Raw genomic sequence first — 15,754 nt, forward strand, 5'->3', positions numbered from 1 at the left:
AAAATGCTTCTAGTATCATTAAAGTCAATACAGATTTTGAGATTGTGCTTTTGTTAAGATGTTTCTTCCACACATCCCATGAACACAAATATTCAATAATTATACATATTTTCATAACTAAGTGATTAAGGAGCTTAAATTCCTTTAAAAAATGACTTAAGCATATGTCTCATTAAAAGTCATGTGACATAACGGTTATAGCACAAATTTTAAATATTTACAACCAAATGACCAGGGACAGAATTATTTGCTATTGAAATTCATGTAGAATTTGGAATGAGTAAACACAGAAAATTGTGATCTGTTTGTAGGCTGAAAAAAAGAGATGAAATGTATTGAGTAAACTATTTCATTAATTTATTTGCCCAGCACTAAAGTTTATCTGGTAACTAAATGATTTTATAGTATTGTCTTTTTGGCATGGTTATTAACTGTATAAATGATTATGCTTTGGCACAATCATAATTTTGTATTAACACTGCAATGAGACAAAAAATACGAAATTTATGGCCCCTGGATGCTCCATGTATTCCAATGAAACTCTCCAGCAGGGGTTCCTTGTACAAAAGCTTAGGAGACAGAGAGGAGTAGGCTACCAATGGAGTACCAATGGGTTCAAGTGAGATGGAAGCTACGAAGGTATGTTCAAAAGTCATCTCACTTAAGGGGGTTGCGGTGGAGGATCTCAGTCCCAATAAGAGATTCAGGAGCTGCAGGATATAAAAGATTTCAGTTTTTAGACCGTACACCATAGCCTGTAGCAGATCTTGATTCACTCAGCGTTTTTTATATGACCAGCTGGAACAACTCTACATATCAGTGTACTGAATAATTCATAATTTAAATGATAGATCAAATGTGTTCAGGCCGTTAGATACTTAGGGCCTAATCCAAAATTAATGGGATTATTTCCACTGACTTCAATGAGATTTGGATCAGGCCCATAATTAATGTTTTAATTCTATATAAGTTTTAAGAAGTGCAAACAAAAACACTGCAGATTTAGTCAATATTGGAAAATGAGAGAGGCTAGATTCTTCACCCGTGTAAATTGGCCTAGCTCACTTTATTCTCATAGAGCGATGTTGATTTACACCAGCTGAGGATGTTTGAATTTGGTTGTAAACTCCAACTTTTATCTCTTCCCCTTTCCCCGGGCTTGGGAGCTGTGCTCCAGCTCCAGGCAAAAACCTGCAGCTCCACTGCTTTGGAGCAGCTCCATGCTCCAGCTCTGGGCTCTGCTCCAAAGCCCTTCCCTTAACTATCTAGCACCCCAGCTCTCTGCACTTAATCTTTAGTGCCTTTGCTATTGCCACTAGCAAGAAGTGGTGTAACAGTGACAGCATTGTCAGGATCCCTGGGAAATAAACCTGTTGTCTTCCCACTCTGCTCCTCCTCTGGGCTAATTTGTCAATGTATGTGGCTGGGAAATTGCTATTTCTAGGTAGTGGTGGACTACTCTTATTTTTGTCTCCTCATACAGATCCAAATCAATAACATTTTGTGGTCTTTCTAGGTCGTGTATTTTACTGCTACATTCCCTTATGTAGTGCTCATCATCCTGCTTATCAGAGGAGTAACCTTGCCAGGAGCTGGGGCTGGAATCTGGTATTTCATCACGCCTAAGTGGGAGAAACTAATTGATGCTATGGTGGGCTCATTATTCCACTTATAACACTTTATATGAGTTTATTTTCCCTATCAGACTTATTACTGCTTATTACAAACATATTTGAGATGTGGAGTATTGATGTTTGAAAATGTCATCTGTGGAATCTTGTTCTCATATCACTAATTTATTGTATGTTTCATTGTGTTACATTAAGACGTGTTACGGTGACTGGTGTGTATCTTACGTGACTTCCCCAAGCAGGGTATTTGAGAATAGAAGTGTGATGGATGACACAAATTGGGGGAGTGCTAAATAATGAAGAGGACAGGTCACTGATACAGAGTGATCTGGATCACTTGGTAAACTGGAGGCAAGCAAAATCATGTGTTTTAATTCAACTGAACGTAAATGTATACTTCTGGGAACAAAGACGATAAGCCATACTTACGGGATGGGGGAATCTATCCGGGAAGCAGTGACTCTGAAAAAGATGTGGGGGGTCCTGGTGGCTAGTCAGCTGATGCGCTCCCAATGTGATGCTGTGGCCAAAAGAGCTAATGCGATCCTAGGATACATAAAAGGGAATCTGGAGTAAGAGTAGAGAGGTTATTTTACCTCTGTATTTGCCAGTGGTGCCATTACTGCTGGAACACCATGTCCAGTTCTGATGCCCACAATTCAGGAAAGATGTTGATAAATTGAAGAGGGTTCAGAGAAGAGCCACGAGAATGATTAAAGGATTAGAAAACATGCCTTATAGTGGCTAAAAGAGCTAAATCTACTCAGCTTAAAGAGAAGGTTAAGGGGTGACTGATTACTGTCTATAAGTATCTATATGGGGAACACCTATTTAGTAATATACCTTTCTCTGCTAGATTGAAGAGCCTAACATGATCCAATGGCTGTAAGTTGAAACTAGACAAATTCAGACTGGAAATAAATTGTACATATTTGACAGTGAGGATAATTAATCCTTGAAACAATTTACCAAAGGTTGTGGTGGTTTTTTTTTTTTTTTTTTTTTGTAGATTACTTTAGGGTTCATGGTAGATGATTTAATACACACTGGAAAAAATTAAGATTATTCTGAAAAGTGAATCCTACTTTGATCACTATCAGATCAGGTTATGTAACTCTACTCCATCAGTAATTTTGCTTTATATAAAGTGCAAATGTGCAGGTATAGAACATCTGTTATAACCAATATCATAGGTAACTAGAACCCCTAACTATATATAAGGGTTAGGGTTGAAGAAATTTTGATATCTATATGTACTGCTAACCACTAGAACATGAATTGGAAAGGATTGGAAGAAAGGTTATTTCTCAGCTTTCAACATGGCTCCCTCCCATACAGTTTGAACTGATGTTTGAAAACAAGTAGTTTATTAGAGCAGCTAGTAAATTAAAACCTCAAAGATGTACATGTATAATGTGTTTACTTTGATACTGATTCGCAGATGGGCCATGGAGGAACATTCATCCATGGAGGCATATTAAGTTTAGGTTAGATTTTAGTGATCAAATTCATGTCTGAGCTAGGGTTGGAGTTCAGGTTCAGATAATTAACATTGAAATCAGTTCAGGTGTTGTAGCAAGATTTTGGTTTCAAATTGCTGAGATCTCAGAAAATCTACCAATTTTCCAGGACATAAATCATCTTCCCTGACATGATGTTGGGACACTGGTTGTATCTGAAACACAGCTGGAAAACTGTTCCCTTCTGGTTAGGTTTTATGGGTGGCTTTTTTCTTCATAGCTACTTTGCTACAACCCTGTGTTGTAGCGAGTAGTAAATCTTTTCTGCACAACTCCAGTTTATACACTGAAATAAGTGGACAGATTTCCAAAAAAATTCTGAAAATCTGGCCACAAGTGTCACAGTGAGAGCTGCTGGGACTGAAGCACTTTTGAAAATATGATGAAATTTTTCAGTTATGATAAAAATGACAATCATTTTTATTGCTGGACACAAACCCCAACATTTGGACAAGTTTTGGTTCAATTATTTGTGTTTGAAAATCAAATATTAAAATTTTGATGTAATAAAATTATCAGACATTTGAAAAATGTTGACCTGCTGTACTAAATGAGGTGCTGATCTCTCTTGAAAATTTGGCCCTCACTGCACGTGCTAAGCACTTGAATATCAGGCCCATAAATGCATCTGAGGCTTGTGCTCATGTTCTGTAGAAAATAATCTATAATGACCTATAGCATGGACAGTGTCTGATATTTTTAAAAGCCTTGATCCCAGCTGTATTTTCCTCTGATTCTATGAAATTCAGATCTCGGCAGTGAGTTCCCACAACTCCCATTGAAACTGGAGCTGAACTTGGCTCATGGTGTGTAATTAAGCTAACACAAAGTGGAGTTACTTCCTTGCATCAAGAGGAGAAAATGCCATTTTGACTGGATTTGGGGATATGATAGATAACCTATTAGTATTGACTGAACATTTTTTTTTCTCTAGATCTGCATTTTCTTTGTTGAACACAGGTAAATCCATTCTGTTTTATACAGAATGTAATTCACTGAATATCTGTTTTCTATATTTGCCAAAGGTTCTAGTCTGTCTTCAGGTAGGTGCATCATTCTTGTTCAAGCTAATGTGCAATTATCAAATAGGCACCATCCAGCTGAGGGCAGAATTTGGCCATAAATTGCTGTCTTATTAACATCAATTGTGTTTGAGTTTATTTAAACCATTTGTGTTAACACCTTACCTGTAATGTTTAATGGCACCATTGATTTCATTAGTCTGCTCAAAGCCCTTCACTGAAGCTGACACTGTTTGTTTTTGTTCCTGTGCTTTCTTAGGTGTGGAAAGACGCTGCCACTCAAATTTTCTTCTCATTATCTGCTGCGTGGGGAGGTCTAATTACTCTCTCTTCATATAACAAATTCCATAATAATTGCTACAGGTATGGAGCGATTAAATCAATCAATATTATTCAAGACACACAATCAAGTAGTTTAAATCCAAAAATGTGATCTTCCTCTGATTTGTTGAAATCTGGTTGGAAAGAGTCTCCTTTTGTTGTAGTTTTTTATTTCAAAATCCACCACTCTCAAAATGTGCATTGAGCTCACCATAGTCCCTGTGGGACATTTGTTCTCATTACAAGCAGTCAGTCCCAGGATGAAAAGCAATCCAGAAAGCTGTCAAGGACTCTGGGCAGTGGCATGAAATCCAGCACAATTGGTAATCTCTGTTGAAGCGCAACTCATGATTACAATTAGGTGAGGGTCAAGCTGTACTGAGAGACGTGTGAGTGGGTAACACTCAGTTTTTACGTATGTGATTCCTGTTTCTAACAAGGCTGCTTATTACTCTTGTAGTTTCATTTACACCAATGTTACATTTATTTTTTAAAAAATTTCTCCCAGGTCACAAACTTAGGAGACTTTTTTTATTTTATTTTTATTTTTAAAGAAAAAGTTCTATTTCATTGGTTGAAAAAGTTGTCTTCACTCAGATTATTTCTTTACTCAGAAATCCTATAAAAGAAATGGTCATTTAAAAAAGCATAATTATTAAGATCCATGCAATATAATAACGATTAACTCACTTGCTGTTACATTGCTCTGCCCTCCCCCCTCCTTTGCTTCACTGATACTGCCTTTTTAAGAAGCAGTCCTCCTTCCATTGAAGCAAAACTCCCATTGATTTCCAGAGGAGTGATTAGGTGTTGATTCAGGAAAGAATTCCTATCCAGAACAGCATTTAAGCACATACTTAAGTGTTGTCCTGAATAGGAATGGACTTAAGCGTATCTTCAAGTTCTTTTCTGAATCAAGACATTAGATTGTAAGCTTGTTAGGGCAAGGACCTTATCCTTAACAGCTGTGAAGCACCTAGCACGTTTTTGGCACTACTTACCCGGTAAGTATGTTTCTGAGTATCTTTTTAAGTCCCTGGACCAAGTTTTTAAAAAAAATAAAGCTGAAAATTAGTCTCCTAAATTCCTAATTAGGCACCTAAATATGTAGCCTGATTTTTCAAAAGAGCTGAGGGCTCAACAGCACCCTCCGAGTTCTAATATTAGGTTTTGTTTTTTAAAAATCTTGGGCCCATGTCTTGGTTTTATTAGTGCTGTCTGGACTCCTCTAACCTTGGAAAAACAGTGCTCCAAAACATAAGGAAAACATGCAGGTGTGAAAACACAATATGTTATCTTCCTGTTCTGGTGGCTTAGTGTATTAATTAGCTAGTGGCTTACTGTATTTGGAAAATGTTTGCTGAACTTCAGAATTAAAGGTACACTACCAAGTTTTTTTTAAAAAACAACCTCAAAAAAATTCTTAGGTTATTAATAAATCTCATAGGATTAAAGCTGAAAGAAATTTAAGAAGCTTAGTGCTTTTTCACTTGTTGGTTTAATTTTACATATCACACAGCTTGGACGGTAAAATAAGACATTAGTTTTTCTCTTTATATAATCAGTTTTGTTTTCCAATTGGTTCATTCTAGTATGGCAAGGGCAAATGTAATTATTTTTAAAAAGTAAGTGAAAATAATTTTTCTTTTTTAAACTTCATGAAACCATTTATAACTGTACCAGTCTTGCTTAAATCCTCTTAGGCCCAAAATTTAGGGTATGTGTTACAAAAAACTCTTTGATCATGTCCATTTAACTGAAACAATGGATAATGCTTCCTACTTTCTGTCTCTCACTCCTTTTGAGGCTTGTCCCAGCCAAAACCCTTCCTTTGGAACAAGATTAGCACACAGTGATCTCCTTCCAAACAGAACGTTATCTACCTTCAGCAGAACTGAAGAATGATCGTATATTGTATTATCTCATTTAACAGATGCTCCATTAGGGACTCCAGGATGCTGTCAGCTCAGTGTGGATCTTGATGGCTTTCTACATAGCTTTTCTTTTTTGGGTCTAATGAGTAAATGTCAGTGAGACTGTGAGCAATTCAATGCCAACTTGGAAAAACTTTTTTTCCAGGGTTTGAATTTTTGACAAGGGGCTTTTTTATTCATAAAGTTTGAAGTGGGAGTCTGACACATGCCTGTATTAATGGCAGAATAGACATCTTAGCCAGGATGTGAGAACTCTGAAGGGGAGATCATTATGGATTCCTTCTTTATAAAGTCACACATGCTTAAGGATAAAGCCCACTACTCGGGCACACACATCTCCTGAGGCTGCTCCTCACAACTCTGAAAAGATAATGAACACCGTATCAGAAAGAACTGGAAAGAGGGACTAGATGTGGGGGGTTGGGGGAATGATACAGGATATGGAAAACTTCACATTGAGATGTCTGGTTTAAATTCAGCAAAGACAAACTGACTGAAAGTCATGGCTGTTTGGCGACCTACACAAAATCTGTTGGACAGGTATCCACATCACAAACAATAAAATCCCCACATCACAATTCATCATAGCTTTATTGGGCAGTTTCGTCAGAGGAGCCAAAGACTGAAAGGGCAAGAGAACTGAATGTCCTGCTTAGCCCTTGAGAAGCTCTCTCCAGAACATTGATGGGTTACGTTGGTGAGTCAGTGCAGGGAATCTTGTACTGCTGCTTCTTGTGGCAACTGCTCATCCAAAGACTTCTGTCTCCAGGTCAGCCTGACATCTTTCACCAGCACTACATTCCCTTGAAAAAGGGGTTGATGTGTGGTTGGGTGGGAAGTATCTTTATCAATATTTTTATTGCTTGTGCACGTTTGTTACTTGAAGCACATGTACTGTCTACAAAGCTCTCTTTTACATATTAAAGCAAGCTGGCACATGTCTTTTTCTCCTCAGGGACACATTGATAGTCACATGCACCAACAGCGCCACAAGTATATTTGCAGGCTTTGTCATCTTTTCAGTTATTGGCTTCATGGCAAATGAACTCAAAGTAGATATTGAAGATGTGGCAGACCAAGGTACAGTATTTGCCCCCCCTGCTTAGATCAGCTTCCAAAATGTGTATGAGTGTATTCAATGATCTGTCTTTAATTGTATTGTTGTTGCACTGCAAACATGCATCAGTTGGAATAGGGGAGTATGGCTGCAGTATGTGCTGGAGAAATCCAGTTGCCATACCAGGACCTCTTGCAGTGCACTAGGCAGCAGAACAAAGCAAGACTGTGGGTTTCAGGCCCCCGGCAAGACTAATTCAGATTAGCCTACAGAAATTTATATATACTCTAAGCAGACACAGTCTGTCCCCCACTGCTGCTGCTTCTGCTCCTGCTCCCCCAGGCCCAGTTGAGATTGAAGAAAGTGTGGGTGGGGTGTGGGGGGTGGGCAGGGTGTCTAGCATCACTTGCACATTTGCCTCCTCCCTCCATCAATTCTGCACCCTTCTCCTGCAGTTTCACCTCCTTCTTCTCCTGTAGCTGCTGGGGTTCCTCACCCCTGATGCTTGGGGGGACTGCAACAGGGTCCCCTCTCCCCCTTCCCAGGATGGATATTGCAGGGAGGGAGGCCCAAGTAGCCATCCCATTGATCACAGGAAGGAAGGAGGGAGGAAGGAAGGAGCAGAGCTGCTGGGCTCTTTCCGCTCCCTACTCCTCTCTCCTCTCCTGTGAGATTGGTGTGTGTGGGGGCAGGGGAGTCCAAAGGGGATGGAAGAGAGCTCTGTTGGCTTCCTGCAGCAGCTCAAATTGGTTGCTTACAACCCAGGAGGCAGGAAAGTACGGAAAGCTGCCTAGCAGAGGGGGTTTTCTCCAGATGGTATTACAAATATGCATCCTTCAATCACCTGGCTTGCTTTTTAGAGATTTTATTTCCAGGGTCTGGGACTTGTGTTGATGTGGTGCATGTTAGGCACTGCCCAGATCCAGTAACAGTTAAAAGGGGTTGCTGATTTGGCGGTGAGATGTGAGGGACAGGGGCTTTAAGCTAGGGGTCAGTTCAGAAGCTGGGAACATGAGGTTCTGAAAGGTGGAACCAGGGAGAGGTTTGTGAGCAGGGCTGGCTAATGGAGAGGGGTGGTATGGGAGTGGTATGGATTGGATTGACAGAGGTGAGTATGAATGTATGAATATAGAGTGAGTACAAGTGATAGGTGAATTGGTGCTTTGTGATTTGGTGATTGTTTATGGGATGGGGGGTAGGAGCTTTATTGGCCAGGACAGAGAAAAGAAGTTGAGAGGATCTTATAATAGCCTCAAAGAGGGATAATTGCTATTCTCCTTTGACTTACTGTGCCTGTGGGTGCTCCATGTCAGGATGTGCATGTGCTTGTACATTCCTGATCAGAGAGATTTTTTTTTGTTAGCAGTTTCTGTGGGTCTTCACCTGCACCTTATGGATTGTTTTGCTTGAGAACAAGGATATATAGGGAGAGAGGGATGTGTCGCTGCTCCAGTTTCTTCTCAATTGCCTGTGGATTGAGAGGGAGTGTTGCAGTGTCCGCTTGGTAGCTATACAGTTTTCTTGTTTCCTTTTTCTTGTTTAGCACAACTTTTGTGCTTTTGGTGCGACTTCTTCCCCCCATTCTTTTTTTGCCTGGGTGGGGCCTCAGTTTCAGCTTGGCCCTTGGTAGCTGTGGCCTGCATGGTTCAAGAGCCACCTCTTTACCCCCAAAACTTTTGCCTGAGCTGTTCAGAATGCTCCGGTGACTGCCCCACCTCCAGCTATGTTAAGCACAAACCTTGGGAGCCCTTCAGAGTTTTCCAGACTATCCAAAAGGAAGAGACCCCATTCTCCAAAAAGGAAGACAGAGAGGAGGGAAGTCATCCTCTCAACCTGGGGAAAAAGGAAACCTTGCATCCTGGTATGGGTACCTTGAGGCTTCTACCTCCTCTGGTACTGAGACCTTGGGTCCACCTAAGAGGAGCATGCTGCATACCAAGAAACCTTCCAGTAAGCAATCTCAAGGGGCATTGGTATCAGTACCAGAATCCGAGACTTCTAAGCTTAAGGACTCCTCCAAGACCAAGGCCTCAAAGCCATTGACAATGGTGTCTTCTTCAGGCCACAGTAGACTGTGCACAGAACCATCCATGATACTGCCTGATGTGCTGATTCCTGAGAAATAGCATCGAGATTAACCAGTACTGTCCAGGATCTTTTCTCACAAAGACCCCTTCATCCTGGAAAAGCCAGAATCCCCTCTGTTGAGGGATTGTCTGCCAGTATTGACTTACCCTTTTTGAAGCTGACAGGCTCCAGTCCTTCCACATACTTCTATGAAGGGTTGACCACTGGTATGATGTGGTCACTGTTCTCCCCCCCCTTAGGCATACTGAACCCTATCTGTCAAGGGACACCATGAGGGATTTCCAAGTACTGATTTATCCACTTGTCTTAGCACATCCTTCTTCAAAGGCTTGACCGCTGGTACTGATGTGTTTACTGGTCCCTCACTGGCCTCCAGTATTGACCAAACCCCCCTGTACTGACACCTCTTGCTCCACCACTGACCTCTGGATTCCAACACAGGATTCCAACATCTTTCCCTTCCAGCCTCCCTCCCTGAGGTGCATCCTGAGGAAGAGCCACCCTCCCCGCCCCCGGCAAACAAATGACCCAGCAATCCTGCCAAGAGCAAACATGGAGTCTTGTCCCTTTTTCCTTGTGTCCTATCACAGTGGGCTCATTGGAACTGTTGGGCCCCAAATGGTGACCAGTTCTACAGCATGACCTCATGCAGAGGGCCCAGTAAGAACACCACCACCAGTAACAAGTCCCCTTCCACCGGAAGGACCCCCAGAAGAGCAACAGCTAGGTGCAGAGGAGGAGACTCCTCGTTCTCACAAATCATCCTTTTCACTAGACAAGGCTGTTATCCTCTCCCTCCCGCCATTCTACATGGATGATTTCAAGACCTTTCAGGATCTCATGAAAAGGATTGCAGAGGCCCTAGAGATTCCACTGGGGGAGATATCAAAATCTCAACCTTCTTTACTGGATATTCTACATAACAGGAATGTGTCCCTCTACTTTCCCTAGAATCTTTGAGCAACCTTGCCTGTGACAAGAAGAACACACAGCAAGTCATAGGCAGCTCAGTGATCTTACCCAGTTCACTATCAATTCAGAGACTCACTGAACTTCTGGTCACTTCTTCTAAATGGCTGATTTGACCCGCTGGTCAAGAGTCACAAACCATTCCCCTTTCTGAATCATATACTGCACCTGTTCCCCACCCCCACCCCCAGGGATCATCTCTTCCAGTTCCTACCCTAAATAATATATATATAGTTGAACAGATAGAACTATATTTAATTATAATCTGAGAGACTAGAGAGAGTGACTTTCCCAGAACCGAGGAAGAGCTCTGTGTAACTCTCACCAACAGAAGTTGGTCCAATAGAGATTTCCCCCCCCCAGCAGCTCTTCTCTTTAAAAGCTGACTGAGCACTACAACAAACACTGTATATAAGTCAGTGGTTGCAACATTCAGTAAAACTATTCATTAGGCTCATTCAGTATCCCTACCTAAAGCAACCCAATTCACTAATCTATTTTGTAACCACATACAGCATGATGAAACACATTTTGCAATGTACTATGTCTAGACAGCAAAGAGTGCTTTAGAGAGCTGCATATTGCAAAGGCAGAAATTCCCAGAACCGAGGAAGAGCTCTGTGTAACTCTCACCAACAGAAGTTGGTCCAATAGAAGATATTACCTCACCCAGCTTGTCTCTTTAAAAGCCTGGGGGGACTGACACCAACACCAACTATATATCAGTGTTGCAAGCAACAAACAAAACACTTCATTCATTCATCATTCAGTCCCTACCTAAAAAACCCAACCCAATAATCTAATTTGTAACACAACCATACATGATGAACACATTTTGCAATGTTGCATTTTTGCAATAAGATGTTGCTTGTCCCACAATCTGAGGGATATTTAGCTTTGAAATTCAAGGATTACAGCTTTATTCAAATACTAACATATATATCAACAGAGTATAAGTTTGTTGGTTTTCTACCTGGTCCATCTTTCCATTATATGTTTGCCTAGGACAATGGGGCCCCGATGCTGATTAGAGCCTGTAAGCACTACCACAATACAAATAATAATAGACAGTAGCATCTGGGGAACGGTGCGCTGCCTTTATATTTAATGAAGGCAGCTGAAACCCGGGGGATTGTAGCTAGTGACCATCCTTGGTTATAATCTCATGAGCCTTGAATGCTATTCTTTCACATCAAGGGCCTACAATTTTGGTATGTTCTTCTCCTGGATATATGCTGGAGTATGTGTGACATCCTTCTCATGCAGTGAAGCTTAATAGTCTTTTTGGTTTCTTTCCAGTTTCATTTGAATGGAAGGTACTGTTGAGTATTCTGTGACTGGAGTACTAACGATTTGTTTTCCCCCTCTGCATCCACCTCCAGTTAGGGAATGTTACTTTTCTATTTGTGACATTCATTAATTTTCATATTTCAATATTAATTTCCATATTCCCAACAGAGGCTCTGGTCTTTGGGTTACTTTTGAAATAGATATTTTTATTATTTGCTTACTACATTTGACTGGATATGGATGCTGTGGTTTGAGTATGACATTGAAGCATTTTTTACTTATTTGCTGTACTACTTAATGACTACTGGCAACAAGTAAAGGTTTGATGAAAATGACAAAGGGAAGGGATGCTGTCCAGAGCAGAATAGAGCTCTTAAATAACATCAGGCACAGCACTGAGACTCCTAAGCCAAAATTACTAGTCCTTTGAAGCATTTCAAATGGAAAGACACAAGATGAGTTTGCCACAATTTGTGTGTATGAGCACACAAGCCGCAGATTAAAAATAATTATGCAACCATCACTGATCTTTTTGTGTACACGTGGGAATGCTAAAAGTGTATCACATTAAGTCAGATTAACCTTCAGCACACACACAATCCTTTCCAAGAACAGGAGTAAAATGAAGAACAGCCTCAGTGAGTCATAAGAGAAGGAGGGAGAACAGCACAGAATACAAAGAGGCTCCTAACATAAGGAGGACTGAAGAGTTCCAGAAGTGAATGTCACATACTCATGGCTCCTGGGCATGAAGATGTTTCACTGGCTGCATTAAAGTGTATACATTAAGCTATTTTTCTGACAGCTTTATTGTGTGGATAAATCCAGCAGTTCAAAGCTCAGAACAGGGTCTAAGGTAACTGATGAGCATCTTGATTCAAAGGCTGTATTAGTGAGTTGATAATGGAACACAGAAATCAAGAAGTCTGGTAATGTTTGCAGTTATTAAGCGCTCTTTCCGGAGTAGGTGTTAATGAGCGTGAATTTTCATTCAGTGCCCTGGATCATTTGGTACAGTTGCAGGATTCAAATGGAGCATAGGTAGCATAAGATGTAACATTCAATTTATGGGGAATATTGCCAGTGACATGGATAGAAGCATTTCCTGTTCCATTCACCAGTCTTTCACTGAAGCATATGTTTTCCCAGAGTAGTGATAGTTTTATATTATCAATGCTGCTACAGTTAAAAAAAATTGTAATGGAAGGAACAAGGTAATGAAAGAAAGAGACACTCTCATTGGTTCATTCTGTATATTGTTGTTCCATAGACTAGAAGTGGTAGAATGTAGTGTTGGAAGCATAATCAGCTGGATTCTAAAGTTTCTCCTGAGACATAAAAGTGCAGTTAGGGTATAGTAAACCTATAGGTAATTCTTTATTTTTAGGATGCTGGGCTTGCATACACATGGTAGCTCCTGGGTTTCTTAGCTTGCATCTTGAAAAACTAGCTTATGTGACATAGTTCTACCATGTAGAATCTGTTTATGTTCTAGCCTGGAATAACCAATCATGGAATGAATTGCTTACTACACTACAGAAACAACAACTCCAAGTGAGTGAGAGGAGAATTTTACAGCACATTAACAGGTCAATTATACCTCTTCTCCCTAGCACGAAATAGGTGACATGCTATTTGGGAAGTCAACTTCAATTAATTCAGCCTTCAATGTCTCCTCTGTTATGTTTGTCAGTTACTAAACCAGACAACCTTTAGTGCAGTCCCATCTCATGACTGGACTGCATTATTACCAAATCTGGGATCCAAAAACTTGGACCCTTGTATTTCATAGACAGATGCTCTACTGGATGAGCTAATGATGGTCTTCTCCTGGCCAACCAAGTGGAAGGTGTGTTAAATTTGTTTAAACTATAAGTCATTTTGCCTGCCTTCCTGTGACAGGACAGTAATAGCAGTTTCATCACATGCAATCTTGCATGTCTGCTGTACTGCATATCTGCTTCTGACAATCATCATATAATGATAGCTTGAAAGCAACTTTCCCCCCTCCCCCCCGGTAAAGAAACATTGGAAATAGGATTTGTCACAGGTTATGCTCGTATGAGTGAAAATCTGAGGAGATGCTTGCTCCTCTGAGTCTGAAAAAGCAGTGAACTCCAAATCAATCAAGCAACAGAGCATGTTAAAATAACCCGTTTTGTACTTGTTGGGTTTGAAGGTTACAGTATCTCTAAGAGGAGCTGTTGAAAATACATGCATGGGAATGTAGCTCCATCCCAAGTATCCAAAAACAGGCAACATCATTTCCATTAGCTTTACTAGGAAACATAGATGCATGCTTTATGAAAAAAGAAAACACTTTGGTGAAGAATTATCCCTTCAAACATACGAGGGCAGATTCTTTTCTTGTAACCCATGAAATGTATAAAATGAAATTTCCAATTGTGTACCTCTTAGCTACAGAGTTGAGCATCTAAACAGTTGCTGATACTGTTTTTGAGCAGCTTAGATGATTCATTACTACAGAGCAAATAAAGCCAGCATCCACAGCATAGCGACAGTGAAACTTATCTGACGTGAACTCAAATAGAGCTCCTTAGTGGCACTGAAGTATCTCAAAAATGCAAGATGGCCCAATATAAACCAATGGCATGAGATTTTAGCTCACCAAGGAAAATCTATTGGTTTTTGTCTTCCATACAGTTGTCAGGGAAAGAAAAGACCTGGTCCACAAAGTATCTTGAAAAAATGAAATACTGTATGCTGCTCAAAATGTTTCCGACAGCTGTCATTTTTGAGCTGAAATAATTTGTACATTATCCTTTCGTACTTCAATAAACTGCTGAATTGGCACCAATAGGGATCTTGACAGAATTACTCAAGTTCCATAGAATGAAATGAGCAGCTAGAGGAGGCCCATTTGCAACACACAATTTTAACGGTCCTACAAAACCCAGAAACCATGCTAAATATTCCTGAGCACCATCTACTGGCACCTTTTCTCTTAACCATTTATCTATGTAAAGACAGAGCATTTGAGTAACAGAACTTTTACCCCTTAAGGGATTCAGCTGAGTTATGCTGGAATGGACTGCACAAAGATGACTGGTTAACTGAAGCATGAACACTTAACAAATTGGCTTTTCTGAGATTGGTAGCCAAAGAATCCAGGGGGGATGTGTTATTGTATATTTCCATCTTGTGTATCTCATGTATTCATTCTCTTGTGTTCAGTCTTCTAAGCACTCACATTCTCTTTTACCTGCTGTCTCACCCATTCTCATGTGATGATTCCGTGCTCCCTCTCTTTCTTATTCTTTTACTTTGTCTGCCTAAAACCCCATATATAATGGGAAATGCCAGTGTTTTTAGGATTAATGCTTCCCTTAATCAATCTTTTTATTTTAAGCGCTATCCTGATTCAAACAAATGATACTGCAGCCTCCCGAAATAACTTCAAGGTGCGCTGTTAAAATCACATTGGAACAGATGAAACATTTGCCAAACTGAAGTATGGAATATGGCAGCAAGCTTGGCGAAAGAACTGACAGCATGAGGGACATGGAATCATAGAGATGGAAAAGACCAGTTAGATCACTAGTCCATCTCCCTGCCAACAGCATGGCTTCTAGTGCAGCGGTTCCCAAACTGTTATCTGCAGAATGCTCATATGGCCCTCAAAGAAGTGGCTAGTCACATGGTGTTGGTTTTCCTCCTTGTTTCCACTCCTTGTTTCCAGCTGCATCTGCAGAAGGCCAGGCAAATGTGAGTAGTATAGACCATAAGACAATCTCTCTTAGAATCTGGCCCATGGTATATGCACTCTCCCTTTGTCTGGAGATTGTTGATGGTGGGAAATTAATTCCAGATTATGAAAGAAAGTTACAACTGAACTTCCCTGGTCTGATTTTGTCTGATTTGAAACTACACACTTCAGACAAATGTAATATCCAGGTTAAAC

At 40.4% G+C, this 15,754-nt stretch overlaps 1 protein-coding gene across 7 annotated transcripts in view; it reads left to right on the forward strand.

The window, feature by feature from the left end:
* SLC6A5 (solute carrier family 6 member 5) overlaps positions 1-15,754 on the forward strand; it is a 54,157-nt gene that overhangs the window by 13,262 nt on the left and 25,141 nt on the right. For all 7 annotated transcript variants that reach the window (XM_039535564.1, XM_039535566.1, XM_039535562.1 and 4 more), the window contains 3 exons: positions 1,517-1,651; positions 4,433-4,536; positions 7,384-7,508. In XM_039535564.1, the coding sequence (XP_039391498.1) occupies positions 1,517-1,651; positions 4,433-4,536; positions 7,384-7,508 (364 nt within the window). The remainder of the gene's footprint in view (positions 1-1,516; positions 1,652-4,432; positions 4,537-7,383; positions 7,509-15,754) is intronic.

The sequence above is a fragment of the Mauremys reevesii genome, linkage group 4, assembly GCF_016161935.1.
Source record: "Mauremys reevesii isolate NIE-2019 linkage group 4, ASM1616193v1, whole genome shotgun sequence".
Taxonomy (NCBI): Eukaryota; Metazoa; Chordata; order Testudines; family Geoemydidae; genus Mauremys; species Mauremys reevesii.